At 46.8% G+C, this 24,926-nt stretch overlaps 1 protein-coding gene across 1 annotated transcript in view; it reads right to left on the reverse strand.

Moving 5' to 3' along the window:
• Positions 1-542: 542 nt before the first annotated feature.
• Positions 543-24,926, reverse strand: part of LOC119651633 (protein Skeletor, isoforms B/C) — a 238,851-nt gene continuing 214,467 nt past the window's right edge. Inside the window, exons 7-12 of the mRNA XM_038055297.1 lie at positions 22,249-22,573; positions 21,969-22,177; positions 21,580-21,851; positions 21,378-21,508; positions 21,146-21,309; positions 543-2,169 (exon numbers count right to left, since the gene is read on the reverse strand). Coding sequence (XP_037911225.1) covers positions 1,978-2,169; positions 21,146-21,309; positions 21,378-21,508; positions 21,580-21,851; positions 21,969-22,177; positions 22,249-22,573 — 1,293 coding nt within the window. The 3' untranslated portion in view covers positions 543-1,977. The remainder of the gene's footprint in view (positions 2,170-21,145; positions 21,310-21,377; positions 21,509-21,579; positions 21,852-21,968; positions 22,178-22,248; positions 22,574-24,926) is intronic.

Below are 24,926 nucleotides of genomic sequence, written 5' to 3' on the forward strand. Positions count from 1 at the left end.
CAAAACCTTAAAAAACAGTATCTGGAGTTTGAAATGTGGAATCTAGAATCTAAATTCTTTTCATTTGTCAAATTTGTGATTATAAAAAATATCTTTGGGCTATGAAGAGGAGTGTTTAATTGTTCACTTTATATATTCAACCTTTTGATAGAAATTTGCCTTGTTTTGTTCTTTTCTACTTCATATTTCGTTGAATTGTCATTAAATTCGGATTATTAATTATAATGCCCAAAGTTAATTTTGCAAATATAAACAAACACAAAAAAATAGGTAAAATTATTACAAAAAAAAGATAATTAGTACTAATTCTATCTATATACTCACAAAGTGGAAACAACAGTGGCCAGGACTTTATATCTAGAAATAAATTAAAAATATAACAAAAATTTGATAAATCAAACCATTTTTATGGCTTTAACTGAGTTAAACTTTTTGCTTGGTGCCTTGAAACCATGGCAAAACCGAACTGAAAAACAAATTTTAGAAGGTTTTAAGAAAATAAACCTTCATTCAAAATGGTTTAATAGATAAAAAGAGTAAAATAATCATTAAAAAAGTATTTATTAACGAAAAAAACAACAAACAAAAATAATAATCTAATACATTACATGTTTGGTAACCCCATACCCATCTATACTATTATTGTCTTATTCAAAATTAGTGGATAAATTTGTAAATAAATTTTATAGAATTTTTATATTTTAACAAAAGTTATCTTCTCATAGCAATAAGTATCTTTGTTTTTATATGGAAAGCTTAATAATTTTTGATGGTTTATGTTTAATTTGATAGTATCCTTCAATAACATCAGAAATTCTTATTGTCTTTAGTTTTTAATCTAAATTGTATCTTACAGATAATACTTTTTAAATTCTAATTTTATTATGTGGATTTTATTGTCGTAAAAGTGAAGTGTGATGATTTTTTTTTGTTCTCTTTGCAGAATATTTCTTTCTCATTATTTCAATAAAGCACCCTTAATTGTAACAAATTTTGTTATTATTTGATAGTGGTAATGGAATATTCTTTAATTTTTATTATTACAGTTAAACTTACATTTGATCAATTGAAATCTATGAATCTTAAAAATTGAGATGATAATTTTATTAATTTATATTTGTGTATATTTTTTCGTATTGTTTCTCTTTATTGTCATTCAATTTTAGGTTTTCGTTTCTGTATATTTCATAGTCAGACCCTTTTGTTTCATCTTTTTCAGTTCAAATTGCAATTTTTAGATTAAAGATCCATTTATATGTATATATATATGCATTCATTGATTTTCCTACTTCGGCTTAAATTATATTTCTCATTTTGCTAATTTACTTTTAAAAAACTGTTTCCTACTTTTCATGCTGTTTTTTACTTACACCTCATTCTCGTTCGATTGGTAATTCTCGATAGAGTGAAATTTATAATTTCTTATTAACTAAGTTATCGGTCCCACCGCATTCATTATTCATTCCATCTTTTCATTCATTGATAGATCACATGTACCTTAACTCACTTTCAACACTCTCACAAAGATATGTTTTGATGCGATATAGCCTGGTTGTAAATTGATGTGTTTGTCGTAAATGTAATATATCTAGGTCTGTAAAACGTGTTAGAGTTGATGCATGCCAATATGACTTTCGATTAGATACTAACTTTCACCAGAGACTCCATCAATGTATCTTCAAGTACTCATTGAAATAGATGAATGACTACTTCAAGACTCATTGATGGATGCTCGCCGGCCTCTTTACCATTCTCATATATAAAATTAGTATTTGATATCGATTAGCTAATTCATTTTGTAATTAAAACTTAATAGTTAATATCATCTTTATCACTAAAATGGGTAGTTTATGACAATTTGTTGAATTTACTGTAACAATAGTTAAGTGTTTGTTGTATAAGAAAAAGTGTGCGGTAAGAAAAAACTACAATTTCATTTATTAGTTTAATATCTAACACTTTGTTCATTTACAACTATCAGGCAATTTTATAATTGATAATAATTGTCTTTAACATTATCAATGTGAAAAGTGTTGAAAGAAAGATGAAATGAATAGGACTTTGGGCAATTTGAAGGTGGGTTGATGCGGTACTGGTGCTGTTGAAAGGATACGGTTGGCCTCGATCGACAATATGGATTTTCCAGCCTAGATTGTTGTGAGTGTAGCACTAAAATCAATAAAATATAGATTTTATTATGATTATTATTTATTATTTATTATGAATTTTTTCAGATTTTTCGGTTTTCCGAACGAGATCTGTTACACTTTTCAGGGCACACATTTTGAGCCTTTACTCCCCTACGTTTCTTGCAAGTGCTAATCAAGCCCATTAATTTGACACCCCACATGACCATATTCTGTGAAAAGAAATGTACGGCCCCCTTTCGCATGCCCTTTAAACTCAACACAAAATGGCGCCACCAATATCATCTAACACATATCATCAAATTTCGTGACAATAGCTAGACAGACAGACAGACGGACAGGAGTATAAGGAGCGGTCAGATCTCCCATCAGGCGCGACCCCAGCTGGCGGATTGGGGCACACATATTGATGTATAAATATGTGTTCATGCACTTTCCTTTTCTAATTGTGCGTAGGCTAGTGTTTGTTCATCTCTGGTGTGCGGACCCAAATGGCAATGGGAAGGATACCCAGAACATTTTTTTTTGTGCGTACACGGAGGTGGAAAATCTTACAAAGACACGTCCGCCGTAGCTCCGCCGCCCGAACGTCGGAACTACAGCGGGCGCGTGTGGGATTCACACCCACTAAAAACCACCCCCGGTTTCTCCAGCCCCAGCCCCGCGGGACCACCATTGAAGTATTACTTCGCGGGGTAGGTTTGCTCTTAGGCACTGATCCTTCTCCTATTTGCAGCTTTCCTCCTTCTTTGTTCCTTCAGCAACTCCTCCTGCATTTGGATGATTGCGGAGCCAATCGCAAGCCACTTCACCTCGGACTCCAGCGTCTCAGTAACCAAGCTCTCCGGGGTCCCGCTCCTGCCCAGCACCTGGTTTAAGCTCCTTCTCTCCATCGCAAATCGTGGGCAGTGAAACATCACATGATCTGGATCCTCCGGTATGCCATCGCATCTGGGACAGTTCGGAAAATCATCCAACCCAAAGCGGTGCAGATACTACCTGTAGCAACCACCGTGTCCCGTGAGGAACTGGGTAATGTGGTAGTTGGTCTCCCCATGTTTTCTCTCAAGCCACACCCTAATGTTGGGAATGAGCCTGTGCGTCCACCGACCTTTCGCAGACTCGTCCCATCTGCGTTGCCAGAGATCAAGCGACTTTGACCTTGCCGCATATCTACGCTGTGCATGTCTTGCATTGTACAGGATACTCATTTCTTTGGCCAGAATGTCAACCGGGATCATGCCTGCCACCACCAATACTGCCTCATCTGATGTGGTTCTAAAAGCACTGCAAACCCTCAAAGCCATCCGCCGGTAAACCGAGTTCACCTGCTTCCGTCTCTGAGAGTTTGCAAGCGCCTCTGCCCACACAGGTGACGAGTAGAGGAGGATGGAGCGCACTACTCCGGCTAGCACCAACCTCCGGCAATGTTTCGGCCCACCAATATTTGGCAACATTTTTGCAAGTGCCGTGGTGGCACTGGCTGCCTTTTGGCATGCATACTCTAGGTGTTCCCTAAAACTCAATTTGGTGTCAACTTATTACCCCCAGGTATTTGATAGCCGGCTTTGATACGACCGTATGTTTTCGCGTCCGTCAAGGTCAGCCCGGCCTTTTCTAGCCAGGACTTTACCGCTCTCACTGTTTCTGTTCCGTAAACCTCCACATCTTCTGGGTGTTTTGCTGCAACAACCACAGCTAGGTCATCAGCAAAGCCGACAATCGTAGTCCCCTCTGGGGCGGGAAGAGCAAGCACCCCATTATACATGATATTCCACAACAGGGGACCAAGTACCGATCCCTGTGGTACCCCGGCTGTGACAATGTACTCTTTGGGGCCCTCATCCGTCCCGTATCAGAGAGTCCCCTCTGAGAAGTAGTTTTCCACCAAATTCGCTAAGTATCCGGGGACATCTATGTCAGCCAACGGCCGTTTAATTCTATTCCAGTTGGCTGAGTTGAATGCGTTTTTGACATCCAACGCCACCATGGCACAGCAGCCGCCAGAAATCAGTGCACCTTTTGCCAGGTTTGCCACCATGCCAATTGCGTCCACCGTAGAGTGGGCGCGTCGGAAACCAAACTGGCGTTCCGACAAACCATTGCTGGCTTCGACGATGGGCAGGAGTCTGTTGTAGATGACTCTCTTCATCATCTTCCCCATTGTATCCAACAGGCAGATAGGACGATACGACGCTGGGTTTCCAGGTGGCTTGCCAGGCTTCGAAAGCAACACCAACTTTTGCTTTTTCCACTGGGCAGGGAATATTCCTTCTTTTAGGCACGCCTCAAAGGTGTTGGCGAAAAGGTCGGGCCTAGTCTTCACTGCCAGTTTCAAAGCTCGGTTGGGGATGCCATCCAAACCTGGGGCCTTGTTGTCACCGAACCTACCACATATTTCCCGCAGCTCCTCTACAGTTACAGGCCGTATTATGCCGTCATTTAGCTGGACAAAAATTTGCCTTTCCCTATTTTCGTGGTGAGGGAACAGAGTGGTAACAATCTGTTCCAGGAGGCGCGGACAGGTCATCTGGGGTGATTTCCGCAGCCTTTTCATCACCACTCTGTAAGCCTCACCCCAAGGGTTTATGTCGGTATGGTCGTACAGCTGTTTGAAGCAGTTGTTTTTGCTCCTCCGAATCGTTTCCTTTAGGCGGCCACGCAATTGCTTGTGTGCCTCCTCTCGACCGTCGCCACCGGGTTTTCCTCTGAGCCTCTGGCAAAGCCTCCTTGCCCGAAAACATGCGGCTCGCAAACTTGCGATTTCGTTGGTCCACCAGTAGTTGGGTTGCCTACTGGGGAGCAATCGCCTTCTATATAGTAGTATGTATAGTAGGATCGCATGCTTCCGTCACCCATCGAGTGATCTGGGTGGCTTTTTCTCCAGCCGTACCACTCAGAGATATGTCGGATTTGAGCACCGCGGAAAACGTGTCCCCCTCGAAAGCTTTCACTGTCCAGCCAAGCATATCACCCGGCAAACTCTTTTTCGAGCTCGATCCGCCCTTGATCTCTATGCAGATTGCCTGGTCGTCGCTGTGAGTATAGTCCTCACTGACATGCCAAGCGATTCTACTGGCTAAAGTGGCACTCACATATGTCAGATTCACTATAGACCCCAGGCCCCTTCCCTGGAAAGTGTACGAAGACTCAACATTCGCCAATACCACGTCCAGCTCCACGAATGCTTCGAGGAGAACACGTCCCCTGACATTAGTTATCCGGCTGCCCCATTCAAGAGCCCACGCATTGAAATCGCCTCCTATTATGATCGGCCAACGTCCTCTTGCATCCAAAACAAGAGCAGCAAGCATCCGCTCATACTCGACGAGTGTAGTGCTGGGTGGAGCATAGCAGATGTAGATGTGGATACCCTTCACCTTCGCTCTGATGAAACCCTCCTCCGGGTGCTCCATTATTTCCTGGAAGGCTTGTTCTCCTCAAGTCCACAGCGCTGCTTGGCCCGTTTGGTCTTTGACCCAAACGCTACCACCGCGGTTTCGGTATGGTTCACTTAGTATGGCCGCATCGATGTGTTTCTCGCGGATGGTTTGCGCGAGTAGATCCTGCGCCGCCTCGCAGTGGTTGGGGTTGATTTGTATCAACCTCATCTGCGATTTGTGCTAAGGGCTCTCCTGTATTCCGGGCACCTGCCCGCAATGTGCCGATGGTCCACACCCTCCTTTCCTTTGCACAGTAGACAATTTGGGTCAGCTCCGCTGTCCTTGCTGATGTGGCCTTCCACTCCGCACCTCCTGCATTGCTTTGACCTCTCATTTGGGTTAGTGTATGACTTCGCAATGTGACCAAAGCCAAGGCATCTAAAGCATCATTTTAACGCCACCTGTTCCCTAAGGCGACACGTAACCCAGCCTATTTTCACTCTCCCTGCTGCTAACAATTTGAGTGCGTTCTCCACTGGTAGGCTGATGATGGCGGTTTGTGTTCCCCATAGGCTTTCCTTAGCGTTTTCACCACGGACTCTTGTAGTCCGGCAAGATCGAACTGTTTCTCCAACGCTTCGCGAACCTACCTCCTTCGTCGTGATTTCATCTTTGCAGATTATAGTGATCTCCGGCCTGCTAGCTCTTATGTCGGCTTCCTGCCCTAAAGTCTTCCCGATTTGGCTTAAGAATTTGTCCGCGGTTACATCCTTGGATTTCTTAAGTTCCAACATAAGATCTCCCTTCTGGGACCGTCTAATGCGGCTGACGCTGTCTCCCAAATTGGTAAGTTCGGGGTTTGCCTTCACTTTCCTGAGAATGTCGGCGTATGACCCTTCGCCCCGTTTGGAAATGAAAATCACCTCCGGTCTAATCTTCCTCCGATAATTTCTTTTCCGCGGTTCTACCTTCCTCCAAGCTTCCGCATCCGCCTTTGAAGTTTCGATTCTTCCTCATCGAAGACTCCCGCTATACGCTTCCCACTGGGGGTAGCGATCGTGGGGGCTTGTGGCCGTGTGGGAGGGGATCTGCGAAAAATCGAGCTTCATCACTGGAGCCAGTTCAAGTTCCTCCCGTACGCTTGTAACATTAGATGCCACAGTAGCCAAGGTTCCCACTACTGAGGCACTGCGGTCGTTGGATATCGACGGCCGGGAGCCCGCTTGCTCACTCCCAAAAACCGCCGGCACTGGGTTTCCGAAGCCCTGCACCGTAACTTCATTCTTCTTCTGCTCCTCCATGTTTGGTTTTATCTCTGGGTATCCCTCTCTTAGCCAATTTTTATTCACGGGTGGGCGTTTACTTCCCACCTACCCGGCCTGCGCATAAACATGCCCATACACGCACATCTCCGGATTCGTGCATGTGCATGGCCATGACACATTCGCCGAGTATTCCCTTATCCGCACGAAGGGACGCGCCTGATGGGAGATTTGGCAACTCCACACAGGGGATACCCAGAACATAAAACTATTGTGGAAGGTAGGATAGGGTAGGTATCAGTGGCCGCTCCGAGGAGCCCAATTAGCGCTTTGGTGCGCCATTTTGATGCCATAAACTCCTAAGACCGTGACTGTTGTTATAGGAACAGGGAAGCAGCAGGGATCTTCAGAGCCAGCCCGTAGCATTCACGAAGGAAAGCAGCTCTCCGACCTTGCAGCTAGAAATCTCTCTGAGGTCCCCAAAGAATGGTTTACCCAGTGTCCACAGCCTGACTCGAGCCAGAGCTGGGCAGTCGCAGAGAAATTGCATGAGGGTTTCCCTTCTTTCTTCGCAGCTTCGGCAATGCGAGTTGTAGGGTATGCCGAGCCTAGCGGCATGGTCCACTATGGGCCAGTGCCCTGTGCAGACCGCCGTAATCTTGAATGCATTTGCACGCGTCTGGCACAGGAGCTCTCGTGATCGGGCTATGTTATAAGCGGGCCAAATCCTCCTTGATTTGGCACAGCTTGTAAGCCTTCGCCATCTCAGGCCCGCGACTGCTAGGTAGTGCGAGTAGAATCCGCCCCCGACAGCCGCCAACGGAACACCGACTGTATTCGCCGAGGGATTGCCAAGAGCAGAGCCTTGCCTGGCCAATCCGTCAGCCCGCTCATTCCCCTCTATGTTCCTATGCCCGGGAACCTAGAGGAGAGTGACCTTGAACATGCCGCTCAGATGGTTGAGCGCCTCTCTGCACTGCCCCACCAGCCGGGAAGATGTCGTCGTTGAGTACAAGGCTTTGATGGCCGCTTGGCTGTCGGTCAGAATGGCTATGTTACGCTTGGGGCTCGAATCACGCTCCAGCCATCGACAGACTTCCAATATCGCCAGTACTTCCGCCTGGAATACGCTGGCGAAACCTGGGAGACCATACGACTTGGATACACCGTGTGTATTCGAAAAAACCCCCGCGCCGACTCCATAGGCCATCTTTGATCCGCCCGTAAAGAATACCGTGTTATAGTCTTGCAACACGCCGCCGGTCTTCCACTTTGCCCTGGTTGGAAGGTCCACAACAAAGTTTCTCGTGAAGTTCAGCTTGCGTGTGACATAGTCCGTGGGGGATGCCCAGATTTCTCGAGGTATTTCGTCTAGGATGTTGCTGTGGCCGTAAGACTTCGCTGTCCAACATCCGGACTCACGTAGTCTGACGGCACTGCACGCTGCAACATATTTGATGTGGAGGTCTAGTGGGAGGGGATGCAGGAGTACATTGAAAGCATCTGCCGGGAAGGACTGCAGAGCCCCCGTAGCACCTGCACAAGCGGTTCTTTGAATCCTTTTAAACTTCGTTCTATTGTATTTCTTCTTCAAAGCCTGCCACCATACAATAGAGCCGTACGTCAGGATCGGACGCACTACAGCGGTGTACATCCAGAGAACCATCCTCGGCCGGAGACCCTCTTTCTTTGCAAAGGTTCTCTTACAAGCATAGAAGGCTATACAGGCCTTCTTAACCCTCAGTTCTATATTCAACCTCTAATTTAGCTTAGGATCCAGGATTACACCCAGATACTTTACGTTAGAGGAAAGAACCAATCTTTGTTCATTCAGCCGTGGTAGATGGAATTCAGGTATCCTTGTCTTGGTGGTGAATAGCATCAGTTGCGTTTTGGTTGGGTTTATGCTGAGTCCGCATCTTGCGGCCGACAGGCACACCTTTTGCAACACTCCTTCCATGATGTCGCTCATAATGGACAGAAACATCCCTGATACTGATATCATCAAGTCGTCAGCATACGCCACCACCTTCACCCCGTTGCTGTCCAATGTACGTAAAATTTTGTCCATTACTATTAAGCACCGGTGAGGTGGCGCCACCCTGGGGCGTGCCTCGGTTCACAGCTCTGGTCAAGTGATTGCCTCCCAGATCGGACTGGATTATCCTGGAACTCAGCATGGATATAATCCAATGCGTGAGATACCCCTTCAATCCAATACCGGTCAAGGCTTCCTTGATGGCGTTGGTACTGACGTTGTTGAAAGCTCCCTCTATATCCAAGAAGGCAGCAAGGGTATACTGCTCGTACTGCAGCGACCGCTAAACCGTGCCAATTACCTCGTGGAGGGCGGTTTCTGTGGATTTTCCTTTGAGGTAGGCATGCTGGGACTTAGAGAAAAGCGTTCTCTCCATAATCGTCCTTAAGTGAATGTCCAGGACGCGTTCTAGGGTCTTCAGCACGAAAGAGGTGAGGCTGATTGGTCGAAAGTCCTTCCCAGACTTATGACCGCGCCAGCCCGCTTTCGGTATGAAAACCACTCGTGCGCGCCTCCAGGACTGTGGTACGTATCCCAAAGTGATGCAGCTCTGGTAAATCTTAAGAAGCCACGGCATAACCCTTTCCTGCTGCTTCTGTAGCATGACTGGCATTATGCCATCTGGGCCTGGAGATTTGTATGCGGAGAAGCTGTTTATAGCCCAGCCGATCCTATCCCTGGTAATTACCGATTTGATAGTCTCGCACAGCTGGGGTTGCCGCAAACCCTCCAAGCGAGGTTCTGACTCACAGTCCTCCTCGCTGGAGGGAAAGTGCGTTTGAACCAGCAGCTCCAATGCTTCGCTAGAAGATTCCGTCCACGAGCCTTCCGACTTTTTAAGGAAGAATGGACTCTTATGTTCCTTGGACAGAATCTTACTGGGCCTTGCGGATTCACTAGTGCTTTCAATGTTCTGACAATAGTCTAACCATGACCGCCTCTTGGCCTGATGGCCGACTTGTACTTCTTTAGGCAGTCCTTGTATGGCTGCTAGTATTTTTGCCGGTAGCAGATGTTGAAGATTTCTCTAGTCAGCTTCCTGAACTAGAGAGATCTTCGTTCCACCACGGTGGCAGGGTATTTTTGCTGTACTTAGCAGGACACGATACTTTAAAGGCGGTATTAAATGCCTTCTCCAGAGCCCCGAACTTTGACTCCAGTTCGTCTGTCATGCCAATCCTACCAATTTGCGCACCGGAGTGTTAGTTTGTGGAAGACGTGAGAAGAAACAAATCTACGGTGCAAGGGCTCGGAACACCAGTGCTGGCGACTTTTGGGGGTGAGCAAGCGGTCGTCTACATCCCTCGACCGCAGTGCCTCGGCGGTGGACTACTTGGCCACCGTTAGATCTAATGCTACAAGTGTTTTTGATTTGGAAAAGGAGGTATTCAAGCGAAGTAGCACTCTACGGAGAAGAACCCCAGTAACAAAATCGAAAAAAGTTAAGTTGAAAGCAGTTCGCTGGACGACAAAAATGGCAACAACACTGATCGCACATATTCAAGAGGAGCGACAGCAGGAGGTACTCCAGGGCCAGGAGAAGGACTCATTCAGAAAAAGTTCGTCTGCTTTGAGATCTCCACCAAACATCATAAAAGATAAAACGGAGGGATGGTCAATGAATGCAAAATATTTAAGAGTAGCAATCCGGTTAGGACTCATGGGGAGCAGAGCCCTGATCAAGAGAAATTACCCTTCACACAGCTTGGTGAAAAAATAGTTGACTTATCCGAGTTCATCAAGGACAAGCCCAATGTGCACTGAGTCATTAAAAATAAGGTGAGAGTTATTAGAGTGTTCTACAACAAATCGCAGCAGGAGGAAAGAAATTTCAAGAACGAGTCGAAATCTGATGTCCCACCGGTGTCGCAGGCGACCCAAGTGACACCTAATCTTATTGCAATCAACCTACCACCAAACCAGAGAGCGCGGGAAAAAGATGTAGATCCTTTGGGAAATCAGCAGGCGCTTAAAAGCCTCGGGATTGCACCCAGATTCAGGCATTCGATTGAGCCAAATGGCGAAACCGATCACGATGTGAACGAGACAACGGCTGAAGAAAAAGAGGAGTGTGTCACGGCGAACGACACCCGGTTCAACCACGCCCTCATCGGCCTCGACGAGGAGACCAGTGGACTCGTCACGTGCTGGAGGAGTGCTCATACGTCTGCTTGAAAGAGCAGCTGGTAATACGCCTTTCAGTAAGTAAGGAAATGAAACTTCCTGACGCGACCGTACCCCCAGCCAGTTGCTTCGAGAAGTGAAGCAACTGGGTGGAGATAAGGTCGGCTCTGAGCTGCTGAAGTCCCACTGACTTCTATGACTCTCCGGGAGAGCCATTTTGGTCCGTGCGGACTAGGGATCGCTGGTGGTGTTGTCCGACACGGCCGACAAGATACACGAGCTGTACGCGTGCCCCGTGGTCGCAAAAGATTCCCGAGACATAACTCGGGAAATGGAGAGTCCATGGTGACTACACTGGCCGACGCGGTCACAAAAAGCTCGCCGCGACGATTGGTGCTTTGCGTTAGAGAGGTAGATCTCGATCGCAATCACGGTCGAGGTCTGCTTCCCGAAATGGGCGTTCTGGTAGTCGCACGCCAGGACCCTCATCTGCCTTGACAATTTGCTGGTACCATCGTAAATACGGAGCTTCAGGGACTAAATGTATCGGCGGATGCGCGTTTAACGCAACGAAAAACTGGGCTCGATGGGTGCCTCGGTGACGGATACTCAAAGCACAGTACCATGTCACCTTACAATCTCAACCCCCTTAGCAGATGTTGCTTCCTGGTCGACGAGGGCACTGAGGAGTCGGTTCTCTCTGCACCCCGTGCAAACACTCTAATTCCGCAAAATCTACGACTGGCTGCCGCGAACTCTTCTTCTATCCGCTGGTTATAGGCAGGTAAGTGTTAGGCGCAGACTTCCTGTATTACTATGACCTACTGGTGGACTTGAAGAACAAGGGTTTGATAGATTCCGGAACCTTATTACCGACGTCAGGGAAAATTTCTACCTGCCAAAATGACACTCTTTCCATAATTTTCGAGGATGTTGCCGACCACCGCATTCGCGCACTCCTCAGAAAGTATCGCAACATTACTATGGAAAGCAGTTTCTCCAAGCCGGTTAAACATAATGTGCAGCACCACATCAACACTACTGGCTCCCCAATCTTCTCACAAGTGCGCCCACTTTTACCCCAGAAGCTTGCTGTTGCAAAGAAAGAGTTCAACGATTCAATGAAACAGGGTATTTGCAGAACTTCCAATAGTTGTTCGTCCTCACCACTTCATTTGGTCCCTGAGTCAAACGGTGAATGGCAACCATGTGCAGATTATAGGCGTCTGCACGCTTAGACAGTTCCAGACCGATACCCCTTTCCACTCATCCATGATTTTGCGCAATCGGTAACGAACTGCCGTGCTTTCATCACCTTGGATCTAGCTGAGGTGCATCACGAACAGACATTCCGAAAAAGGCCATCTGCACACCTTTCGGTCTCTTCGAGTTCACCAAGATGGTGATGGCTTGAGTAACGCTGCGTAGACTTTTCAGAGGTCCATCCACTCTGTCTTGGGAAACTTGAACTTTAGTTTCGTCTATACGGAAGATGTTTTGGTCGCTTCCTCTTCAGAATTTGAACACTTGGAACATCTCGAGTGCATTGTTCAACGTACCCTTGAGGCCGAACTTTTCCTAAACGTTGAAAAATGCAGATTCCTTCAAAGGCAGGTAAAATTTCTCGGCCACTTGATAACCCCGGATTTTATCCAACCTGACCCAGACAAGGTTGAAGCGATAAAAAACTTTCCCCTACCAACCACGGTAAAGGATCTGCAGAGGTTCCTGGGTATGTTAAACTTTTATCGTGGTTTCTTGTCCAAAGCGGTTCGTCACCTACTTGTCTGGGCTCAAAACTAAAGGTTCCCGCGAGGTTGCGTGGTTTGTTGAGACCATTTATGCGTTTGAGACAGTCAAACCACAGCTTGTTAATACACCGCTACTGGCATTTCCTCAGCCAGATGCTCCCCTAGTAGTGTTTGCCAATGCCTCAGATACAGCGGTAGGCGCCGCTCTTCATCAACGGGCGAATCAAATCTGGCAACCGTTGAGCTCCTTTTCAAAACTTCGGCACTTGAGTTATATTAGTCAGTTTACATGTCATATCCAACACCTGTCTGGAAGAGATAATGTTGCTGCAGAGGTCATAGCCCTCGCCGCGGTCGATTATGCGGCAAATGCCGAGGTACAAAACGACGACGCACAGCGTCAGAGCCTGAAGGCAAACTCCAAATACAAATGCAAGGGGTTTCCTATTTTCGGCTGAAATTCTTATTTACTTTGCGAGACCTCAGATAAGGGACCCAGACCATTCATACATGTTTTTCGCAAGGAAGAATTTCACGGAATACACCATCTTGCACACCTACGCATCAGGAGGACGATGCACAAGGACGTAAACTCTTGGGCTAGACAGTGCATCGGATGCCAGAAGTATAAGGTCAACAAGCACGTACGAAAGGAAGTAGGTAGGTAGGTAGGAAGTAGTTCCCAAGGTCAACCAAGCGCTTCCAGACCATCCATTTCGACATAATCGTACGGATTCCGGTATTGCCTCACAATCATCGACAGGTGACCAGCCTGAAGCAATACCTTTGTCTGATATTACGGCACAATCGTGTGCCAAGGCCCTCTCTCATCACGGACCAGGGAATGCAATTCGAATCTACTCTTTTCGTGGAGTTAGGAAAGTGCCTTGGCTTCAAACGGCATAGGACTACTGCATACCATTCACAGTCTAATGATATGCTGGAACGTTGGAAACGCACGGGAAGCTTAAGGCGTCGTGGTCGCAGTCCTTTCCTTTCGCCCTCCTCAGCCTCCGTATAGCCCAACGAGAGGATATCACGATCAGCCCCGTGCAGATGGTGTACGGGGAGAATCTGGGCCTCCTCGCCAACCCTGTGCTGGACATCAGAGCACGGTTAAGCAACTCAGGAATGCTGCGTCTGCTCAGGGACGCAGTTTCGAAGATGTGGTCAACTTCACCCTCCCGACGTCCGGTCAGGTCGTCATTAGGGTGGACGCTCCTCGGAGGCCGCTGTGATCACCATACGGCGACTCCTTTTGAGTGCTGGAATGAGGCGAGCACTCATTCAAGCTCGACGTACGAGGCGGGTCCAAGTGGGTCTCCTTGTCGAGGCTGAAAGCCTTCGACCATCCGGTAGCCGCTTTAAAAAAGCGCCCGTGGAGTGTCAGATTCGCCCAGTGACCCTCATTGGCGTGATCACGTGGTCGGTTTGTTTCGCTGAAACCGCGCGGTTTCAGCTGGGGGCGGAGTGATAATTTCAAGAATCCAGGCCGGGATCATAGAAATACGAGGGAGAGGCGTCTTTGATAGTACTGTCGTCTTGTTTGCGTCGGTTATAACTCGATAGCTACGTTGATTGGGAAACAACCCAGAAGCCGACCAAAGAAGAGATAGCTTAATGTGTTAGATGGTGATTTGAGAACCTCTCTGTTCCAGCCAAACTTATGGCCGAGAGAATTGGGGAGTCATGTTAAAATAAACCGATCTTATTGAAAAGGGCAAACGTTAAAAAAGAAGCAGAAAAGACGGATGGAGGAATTTCCACTGTTTGCCATAGCAGGAACTTCTTGGTATTTCTCTGAAAGGGACCCGATTTCGGAGCCCATATAGACATGACCAGTAACTTGTTTGCCAGCCCTCTACAAACTCCCGAGTTGGATCGAATGACCGCAAAGGGTAACTGATAAATGACGCGATAGCTGTCGGACAGGTAACTACAAGTGGCCCAATTTTTTTTTTGACTACTATGTGGTCCGGTATACCTGACTGATCAATGTCCAGCGTCTGGATTGTATAGATCCCATACTAGTACGAAAGTTCTTGACGATTGTTCTTCAAATGTGGAATATCAAACTGTCAGTGCGTTCATCTGTGAAGATTCGCGAAACACCTTATATTTTTTCAAGAAAAGTGTGATTGCAAAGTAATATCACAAACATCATCTTTCACCCTAACCCTATTCCCAACATCTTATATTACGGTCGGAACCCGATATTATCAAATTATCAGGAATATCACTTTGATGATTCCGTGATGTTAAGTTATGTTGTAATGCTATGTAATGACGTGATGTTTGGTGATGTCTGGATCGCGCTCGCTGATGGTAATGTGATATTAAACTTTAAGGTTATATGATTTTTGTGGTCTTACATACATCAGCTACGTATCTCTAACGGGAGGGCAATATCGCCTCAGGTTTTGTTTAAGGATTGACGGAGTCCTGATTCAATGTCGGATGGGACCAGTCGTCTGTCTCCCACTTTTTTTTTGGCCACAGATTTATTTTATGGATAGCAGTGTCTGATGAGTTGCCTCCTTTTAATACCTTAGAGCCCAATAAATCCTTATTTAGTTTTGCATTGCTTTGAACTCCTTTTTATGGCTTTGGGCTAAATTCTTACCATTCCAGCTAGGGAATGCGTGGGGTCCTTTTGAATATTTTAGTGGAGTTTCAATAGTTGAGAGGGGTTTTCGATGTCGCCAAATTTTTAGGATTTTGGGATAGCTCTCCCTTCTAGGTAGATTTTGGCTACTCCAGATGGTCTCCTGACCGTCGATCATTCAATTTAGTCATTACAATGGCCCCCAACGTGGGGCCAATCATAAACTTGTGGAAGATAGTCATTTCCCGGCTTCCCGTTTCATTTTCATGTTTCGGCTGAGTGCCAGATACATTTGACTTAGTTTTAGGTTACATGCCTGTGCGGAGTTGCCAAATCTCCCATCAGGTGCGTCCCTTCGTGCGGATAAGGGAATGCTCGGCGAATGTGTCATGGGCATGCACATGCACGCATCCGGAGATGTGCGTGTATGGGCATGGTTATGCGTAGGCCGGGTAGGTGGGAAGTAAACGCCCACCCGTGGATAAAAATTGGCTATGGGAAGGACACCCAGAAATTAAACCAAATATGGAAAAGGAGAAAAGTAGTTTTTTTACGGTGCAGGGCTTCGGAAAACCAGTGCCGGCGGTTTTTGGGAGTGAGCAAGCGGGCTCCCGGCCGTCGATATCCAACGACCGCAGTGCCTCAGTAGTGGGAAACTTGGCTACTGTGGCATCTAATGCTACAAGAGATAATGGTGGAGTGGAAATTAGGTCCACACCGGATCCCTTTAGGAGGAGTTCGAAGCTTGGGAGATCACCACCGAGAACAATGGTTCTTTTTGGTAGTCGAGATTCGTCGCGGGACTCTGAAAGAAATACGAATAGTCCCTTAATCGAGATCATTCCTTATGGCGCAAGGCGCGAAAGCAAACGGGAACATACCGGAATGGCGTTCGTTACACTTGGGGAACGAATAAATGAATTGTGCGAGTTCATCAAGGAGAGGCGGAATATCCACCAAAATATTCGAGCCTTGATAAGAGGCATTAAATTGTCTTATATCAAGGCACTCGAAGAAAAGAATTCCCAAGCGTCAGTTGGCAAGGTCACAAGGGAAACGCAGGTGACGCCTCCCCGTGATAAAGCAGGCGGCAAGACAGGAAAACGGGCTAGAGACGGTACCAGCGAGCCTCTTGGACCACAGCAAGTCCCGAAGAAGAAAAAAGCTTCTTCACCAAAGAAGGCGGAGCCGGCGAGAGTATCCGCGAAAGTCGGTAATCTCACGATTGCAGCCACAACACCTACAAAAGTGGAAGAAACCAACGCCCGGAGGCCCGAACAATGGACTAAGGTGAGCAACAAGAGGAAAAAGGACAAAAAGAAGCTCCGCCCGGAAATAATAATTATTTCCAAGAAGGGAAATATGTCCTATGCCGACATCCTCCGAAAAGTGAAGTCAGACCCGGAATTGAAGGATTTGGGGGATAGTGTAAGCCGTATTAGACGAACACAGAGAGGGGATCTGATGCTGGAGTTAAGTAAATCCGCCGACAAGTCGGCCGATAACTTCCGCTGGAAGGTGGAAAGTGTAGTTGGAGAGGAAGCTGAGGTAAGAGCTCGGAAACAGGAGATAGTGGTTGAATGCAAGGACATAGATGAAGTCACCTCACGGGAGGACATCTGTGCTGCGCTAAAGCAGCAGTTCAACCTTGGCAATATAGACCAGAGTGCCATAAAAAGGATGAAGAAGGCATATGGTGGCACACAGACCGCTATTATTAGTTTACCGGTGGAATCAGCTATTAAGTTAATTACCGCGGGCAAGGTAAGAGTAGGTTGGGTCGTGTGCAGGCTCAGGGAGCAAATCTCTCTAAAGAGATGCTTCAGATGCCTCGATTTCGGTCATTTTGCGGCGGCATGCACTAGTCATCATGGTATTTCGAGGAGTTGCAGGAAGTGTGGGGAAGACGGCCACCTCATCAAAGATTGCACCGGAGATCCACGGCGTATGTTATGTAGTGGGAAAGAGGGCGTGGACGGCCGGCATATTGCGGGAAGCAGCAGATGTCCGGTATATAGGAGGGAGCTGAACCGCACAGGCAAATGAGATTGATACAAATCAATCTCAATCACTGTGAGGCAGCTCAGGACCTGCTCTCGCAAACCATTCGAGAGTCGAATGTCGATGTCGCGGTTATTTGCGAGCCGCACAGAAACTACGGCGGTGCGACTTGGGCGGTGGATGCGTCTGGCAACGCCGCAATCTGGGCGTGCGGAAGACAGGCCATTCAGGAAGTCATGGCCCCCCCGGCAGCCGGTTTTATAAGGACGAAGGTCAACGGTGTCCATATTTACAGCTGCTACGCTCCTCCTAGTGCAACCATAGCACAATATGAGGAAATGTTAGACAGTCTGGTGTTGGATGCTAGACACCGCAGCCCTCAAATCATTGCGGGCGATTTCAACGCGTGGGCCCTGGAGTGGGGAAGCCGATCGACGAACACCAGAGGTCAAATTCTGTTGGAGTCATTTGCGGAGCTGGACATCGTGCTGGCCAACGTTGGATGCGTGCCCACCTTTCGAGGAAGAGGGTCGGGTTCGATCGTTGACCTGACATTTGTTAGCACTTCACTGGTGAGGGGGATGGCTTGGCAAGTGAGTGAGCACTACACCCACAGTGACCACCAGGCCATCTTCCTCCGCATTGGGAACCGGGGACGCAGTCAACGACGCTCTGGAGGTAGAAAGGCTAAGGCGGTTGGCTGGTCTATCGGAGCTTTCGACGAGGAGACATTCCTGGCCGCATTGGAGGGAGCCCATGATCCGGATGGAACAGCGGTGGAAAGGGTCACATAGCTGTCTCAGCGTGTAACCGAAGCATGCGACGCTACGATGCCACGACGACGTTTGCACCACGGCAAGAGGCCAAACTACTGGTGGAACACGGAGATCGCTGCCTTGAGATCCTCTTGTCTCCGAGCGAGGAGACTTTCCCACAGGACAAGGGGAAGGCCGGAGCACCAGGAGCGTGAGGAGGAATACAGGGATCTGCGAAGCAAGCTTAAGAAGGCCATTCGGAGAAGCAAGCGGGAATGCTACCAGAAGCTCTGCATGGAGGCTAATACGAATCCGTGGGGTACAGCCTACCAAGTTGTAATGAAGAAGATCTGCGGGCGAAAATCACCTCAGGTGACATGCCCACGGCTCTTGTTGCAAATAATTGCAACTCTTTTCCCGCAGCAGGAGCAGGACGAAAGAGAACCCCAACTGGCAGCTCAGCAGGACGTCTTCTCGATCCCTGATGTTACCGAAGAGGAACTTTGGGAAATCTGCAGACGTATTGGGGACAGCAAGGCTCCGGGATTGGACGGAATTCCGAACAGGGCTCTGAAGGTGGCGGTCAAGGCCAGACCAAGGTGGTTCGCAAGCACATTCGAATCGTGCATGGCGGAAGGAGTGTTTCCCGCCCAGTGGAAGAGGCAGAAGCTGGTCTTGCTACCGAAGCCCCGAAAACCACTCGGCGTGCCCTCTTCATATCGCCCTATTTGTCTCTTAGACACTATGGGGAAGATGTTGGAGCGGGTGATATACAACAGGCTGCTCCCGTTCATCGAGCTTGCGGGTGGTCTTTCAGAGCGGCAATATGGGTTTGGGCGAGCCCGTTCTACGGTCGATGCAGTAGCAAAGGTCGTGGAATTGGCTCGAAATGCAATGGCCATGGGCAGATGCTGTGCTCTGGTGACGCTGGACGTCAAAAATGCTTTTAACTCAGCCAATTGGGGCTGGATTAAGGGCGCTTTGGCCAAACTGGGTGTTCCTAGCTACTTGGCTCGGCTCATTGAGAGTTACTTTTCGGACAGACTTCTCTGGTACGAGACGGACGACGGGCCGAGCGAGTACATTGTGACAGCAGGTGTGCCTCAAGGTTCTGTATTGGGACCGCTGCTGTGGAACATAATGTACGACGGAGTGCTTGGCCTTCGCGTGCCGGAGGAGACAAGGCTGATTGGTTTTGCGGACGACCTGGCGGTAGTTGCAATTGCAAAGCATCCCGAGGACGTGGAGCTTTATGCAAATGAAGCCATTCATACCATCAAGTCATGGTTACGAATGGCCAAGCTGGACCTGGCGGACGAAAAAACGGAGGCGGTCCTCATTACCAATCGTAGGAAGAACAACACGGTTACAATCCAGGTTGGTAATCGTGAGGTCGTCTCAAAATCGGTTGTCAAATACCTGGGTGTGATTGTCGATGCCAAGCTGAGTTTCAAGGGACACTTGGATTATGCGCGAGAGAAAGCAGCAAATGCCAGCTCATCCCTTGTAAGGATGATGCCTAACGTGGGAGGGCCGAAGTATAGTCGCAGGCTACTCATCGCGGGAGTGGTGAGGTCGATCCTGCTATACGCGGCCCCTGTCTGGGCGGGAGCGTTGAACCACGCTGTCAACCGGAGGAAGATATGTTCGGCATACCGGCCAATTGCGCTAAGGGTGTGCAGCGCATTTAGGACGGCGTCGACGGAGGCAGTGTGTGTTATCGCAGGAATGATCCCTATAGATCTTCTAGCGAGCGAGGCACACTGGCTCTACGAAAAGCGGAAGGCAAATCCAGCCGAGGTGAATGCGGATTTCCGAAAAGCCATCAGGGGAGAGTTGTGCATCGAGAAATGGGTCAACCGAAAGCACGGAGAATTGAATTACCACCTGACACAGTTCCTTACGGGACACGGTGGCTATAGGAAGTACTTGCATCGCTTCGAGCTGGACGACTCTCCCAACTGTCCTGAATGCGATACTACACCCGAGGACCCGGAGCACGTTATGTTCCATTGTCCCAGATTTCTGCAGCCGAAAAGGAGGTTGAACAGCATCTTAGGGGTGGACATCGAGCCCTCCAACCTCGTGGAAGAGATGTTGAAGTCGGAGGAAAAGTGGATGGCGGTAAATGAGGCAGTCGCCGTGGTGCAGACAAAACTCCTGGAGTTGGATTGAGCTCGGAAGGTGGCGCGACGGAGATGTGACATAGACGAGCTGGTATAGTGAACCAGAGCCTCCCCCGCGAAGTAATACTTCACGGTGGTCCCGCGGGGAGGGGCGGAAGAGGGGGGGTGGTTTTAGTGGGTGTGAATCCCACACACTGCTGCAACCTGGCGCAGTAGCGTCTTTCTAAGATTTCCACCTCCATCCATAAAAACAAAAAAAAAAGGTTACATGCCTGTTTCCTGGAAGCTAATGCCCCCTCATTTCCCCTCCCACCTTTGGATTTTTGGATTTATTTAGCGTTTCTGATATAATTTAGGAACTGAACCTGGGAAAAGATGGCAGAGAACGGAGATGCAAGGGATCTAGATCGCGATGAACGGGGAACAGTGGGAGTCAACTCACCGCAAAGGGGTATCCTCCAATATTATGATCTGAGTATACCAAGAGAAGGTAGGAACCCCAAAGGCCACACCTCATGACGATCTCAGGCAAGAGACCCATTGACTGAGGATGTGATCCATGGTGAATTTTCCTTCCCGATCTTGGCTCTTGGATCTCGAATTTTACGGTTCCACGCGGGCGCTCGAGGAGATATTTTTTTCTTTTTCCACTTTGGCTCATAGTTTTCTTGCGGTGGGTTCGCGGGATATCCTCTTTGTCTGTCTTGTTTCAGGTTACGCTGCGGACCCTGGCATTGGTTCCAGGACACGTGAGGTTTTGTACAGTGATAGGTGAGATACTCGCGTATTCAAAGGGAACGCCCCTCCCTTTTTCGAGTTCGGCTGTCAAAAAGGAGTGTGGGCGGACCATCATGGTAATTTTCGAAAATTTTTTTAGGTTTTTGGGATAGCTCTCCCTTCTTGGCCGCTACCAGCCGCCAAGGATAATCCCTATAAAATCTAAAAAAGCTTACCTGATAAAACAATAGATTTGGAGCATCATCCGGCACGGTCCAGTTCAATATAGCTGGCTCACCTCCTTCACACTCTAATTCAACTGTTTTCATATAATCTTCAAACGTTTCGGATACGGCGGACTTATCAACACCCTTGTGAACCCACTCACAATACCGTCCGGCTAGAAGGGTAGAAAATCGGAATGTAGACTGACACTTGTTAAATATGATTTAAAAATATCTATTCTACCTGCAGTGGGGAAAGGATATCCGTTCGAATCATAATCAACTCCGGCATAGACTGTTTGTTGCCTTTGAGCTTCAGCAGATTTTTGTCCGAAACCTCCTTCAGGTGAGTCCGTGATGTAGAATGGATGATATCTAGAATATACGACATGTTTTAAATTGTGGGGACCCTCATCTCCAGGCTCTCAGTGGAATCCGATACTTACCGTGCTGGTTGTGCCGGATTATTTCCTCCCTCTACCGAAAATATGTAAGTTTCACCTCGCTCTACATATAATTCCGGGATCAAGAGATCATTCAAATACCAAGCGATTCCCCATGATGGATGACCAGTGAGTGCAGTGTATCCGCGCTTTCCACCAGTTGGTCCTATCCGTGCTGATATTGAAGTAGTTCCTGCTAATATACGCGTAGGCCATGGTTCAGGATCATCTTTATCCTTGATATCGTAGAGTGATGATGTGCAGGAGTGATCATTCTAGAATGTAGGAAGGAAGAGATGTATAGTCCTTAGTATAGGAAAATTGGAAGGGGTATAATCAAAGAGCTCGTCCTGCCAGAAAAGGCTCGCATTTTCTAAGATATATAAACTTACCTTTGAGTTGAATTCTATCCTAATGTCATCGGCATTCACGTCCGAATGGGAGTGTGCATTCGCTTCCTTTCTGGCATTTAGTGGTCCTATTGCGGCAATGACTGACACGTCCCTGTTGTTTGGGATCGCAAGGTCGTTGATGGGTTCGTTTGTTTGCAGGAGTCTTTTATATTTGATATGAGTTACACCGTTCTTCCGATCACCGCTCACTGAAAAGAGGTCATGGGTCATACCAAGCCAAACATGGTGGTGCTGAAACTATATTTTTTATTTTACTCACAGACAATAATATCATTCTTTCCACCGATTCTTTCATCAGGACATACTCCTTGTTTCCCATCACACTGTGCCAAATGCGATATGTAATAGTCCTCAGCCATGAAGACTCGTTTGGTCGTATCATAAAATGCGACTACAACATCTGCTCCAATCATTTCAGGTCGTCCTTGTGCACCAGATAACCCGAAGGCCATGTATTGGTCTTCTTTAATTCTCCCAAAGAGTTCCACGAAAAGGAACTCTCCTTGGATCTCCCACTTGACCTGCAGACGTCCGCTCAGCAGTTCACGGCAGTTGTTTGCCTTGGGGCGTGGTGTCGTTGTTGTCTAGCAAGAAAAACAAAAGAAGGCTCGGTAAAATTTGAGTTGAATTCAGATAGTTTAAAGGTCTTTCTTTTAGGTCGAAGAGACAGGATGAAAATCAAAATGATTTTCCTAAGTTCAATGCAGTCAATCAGGTTTGATACCATATCATGTGTAGTAATGTGCGTGGATTAATTTCGGTAATTATTCCTTTTTTTTCCACGTTTTTTTCAAAGTATCAGAATTTTCACATATTTAAAGACGACAGGATGCCTTAAAAAAATAATGTGGCGACAGGGCTAAATTTTATTACAAATAAAAATATTTCAAATAAAAGTGCTTACTTTCTATACAACGTGATACCAAAGAACATGACACACAAATTTTATTAAATTATTATTTTAAAAAATCCAAGATTTAAAATAATTTTAAATATTTCTAAAAAATGATAAACATAAAAAGGCTTAAATGAAGTAGTTTTTCGTGTAAGTATTGCATAAACATTGAAGTAAAAAGCAAGAACGAAGACACTTACATAAAGAAAAAAACAACAAAATGACAACATCAAAACATGGACGACAAATGATATGTAACAAAGTTGTGAGAATCATAATACTTACGGGGTTATACCACCATGGCGGCTTTAAGGGAAGAGAAATGAGCGAACAATGAGTAACGTATTCAGTAATGTTGTAATGGGAAATGCATCTTATGTATGTTGCCATGGTTTAGTAGAAATAAATATCACAAAATGATAAATCTATCTTAAATAAATCTTAAAGTAGCAATTAATATCCCACTTTTTCCAATTAGTTTGATTATGGTATCAAACCAAGTATCCTTGGTGTTCTAAGTAGCTAATCCACCAAAAATGTACACATTAAAAAAGAAAATGCCTTGACAAATAATAAGAAATGAATTAACATACTTTAAAGCAACTCAGTTAAATTATTCAATGGTAATCTTTCGAAATTTCTATTTTTTTGAAGAAATAACTCCCCTTCCTTCGTCAGGTTGAATTTTTCCAAAAAAAAAACATATATTAGATGCCCAACTATGTTCCCGCTCTTTGGCAATAGATGGCTTCAGCTGGTCAATTTTAACATATCTAAAACGTCATGAGCAAGCTGAGACATATGGTAAACAAGTCGCTTTGACACCTTAGTGATTCTATTGCAACGTCATATGCTTTAAGTTGCGTGATAAATTCTGATTTTGTGCCAAATAATCGTCATTTGCTTGTTACTTTTACTTCATTCAAAGAAAACCGCGGCTGAAGCGCATCCAGAGTTAAAAAAAAGCTTACGGAAATGCTGCTCTAAGTGAAACAATATGTTGTGATTGGTTCTATCATTTTAAAGAGCAAGACCAAAAACTTCGAAGACGCGAAGTTGTAGAAATTGTTCGATGAGGATCGATGGCGAACGCAAGAACAGTTTGCTTCGGTATTAGGAGTTACCCCCCAAGCGATTGTAAACGTAGGAAATTATTAAAAATAAAGGAAATTAGAATCCTTATGATTTGAATTCAAAGGAGGTTGAGCGTCGTTTTTTCAATCGTGAACAACTGCTTCAGCAGCAGGGTTTCCTTCGTCGCATCGCGACGGGTGATAAAAAGTGGATTCATTAAAGCCACCCAAAGAAAATGAAGCAATAGGGACTGCCCAGTCATGCTTATACGCTGCGAAGGAATTTTGTATTTGGTGGGATCAGGTCAGTGTTATTTATTATGAGCTGTGGAAAAAAAATGAAACCATCACTGGGGAATGGTATCGACTTCAACTGATGCGACTGAGCCGAGCACTGCGTGAAGAACAGCTACAATACGAGCAGAGGCACGAAAAAGTGATTCTACTGTATGACAACGCTCGAGCTCATGTGGTCAAACTCATTGAAACCTGCATAGAGACACTCAAATGTGAGGAGTTGCCAGATCTCCCATCAGGCGCGACCCCAGGTGGCGGATAGGGGCATACCTATTGATGTGTAAATATGTGTTCATGCACTTTTCTTTTCTGACTGTGTATGGGCTAGTGTTTGCTCATCTCTGGTGCGTGGACCAAAATGGCTATGGGAAGGATACCCAGAACATAAAACCACCATGGAAGACGAGAGAAGGAGTAAACTCGAGTAAACTTACGGTGCAGGGGCTCGGAACCCCAGTACCGGCGGCTTTTGGGAGTGAGCAAGCGGGCTCCCGGTCGTCGATATCCCTCGACCGCAGTGCCTCGGTGGTGGACAACTTGGCCACCTTGGCATATAATGTTACAAGTGATTTGGATCTGGAGAAGGAAGTGTTCAAGCGAAGTACGACCTTACCGAGAACACCAGTAGCAAGAACAACCAAGGATGAACTGAAGATGGATCGTTGGACGACA

The sequence above is a fragment of the Hermetia illucens genome, chromosome 3 (assembly GCF_905115235.1).
Source record: "Hermetia illucens chromosome 3, iHerIll2.2.curated.20191125, whole genome shotgun sequence".
Lineage (NCBI taxonomy): Eukaryota > Metazoa > Arthropoda > Insecta > Diptera > Stratiomyidae > Hermetia > Hermetia illucens.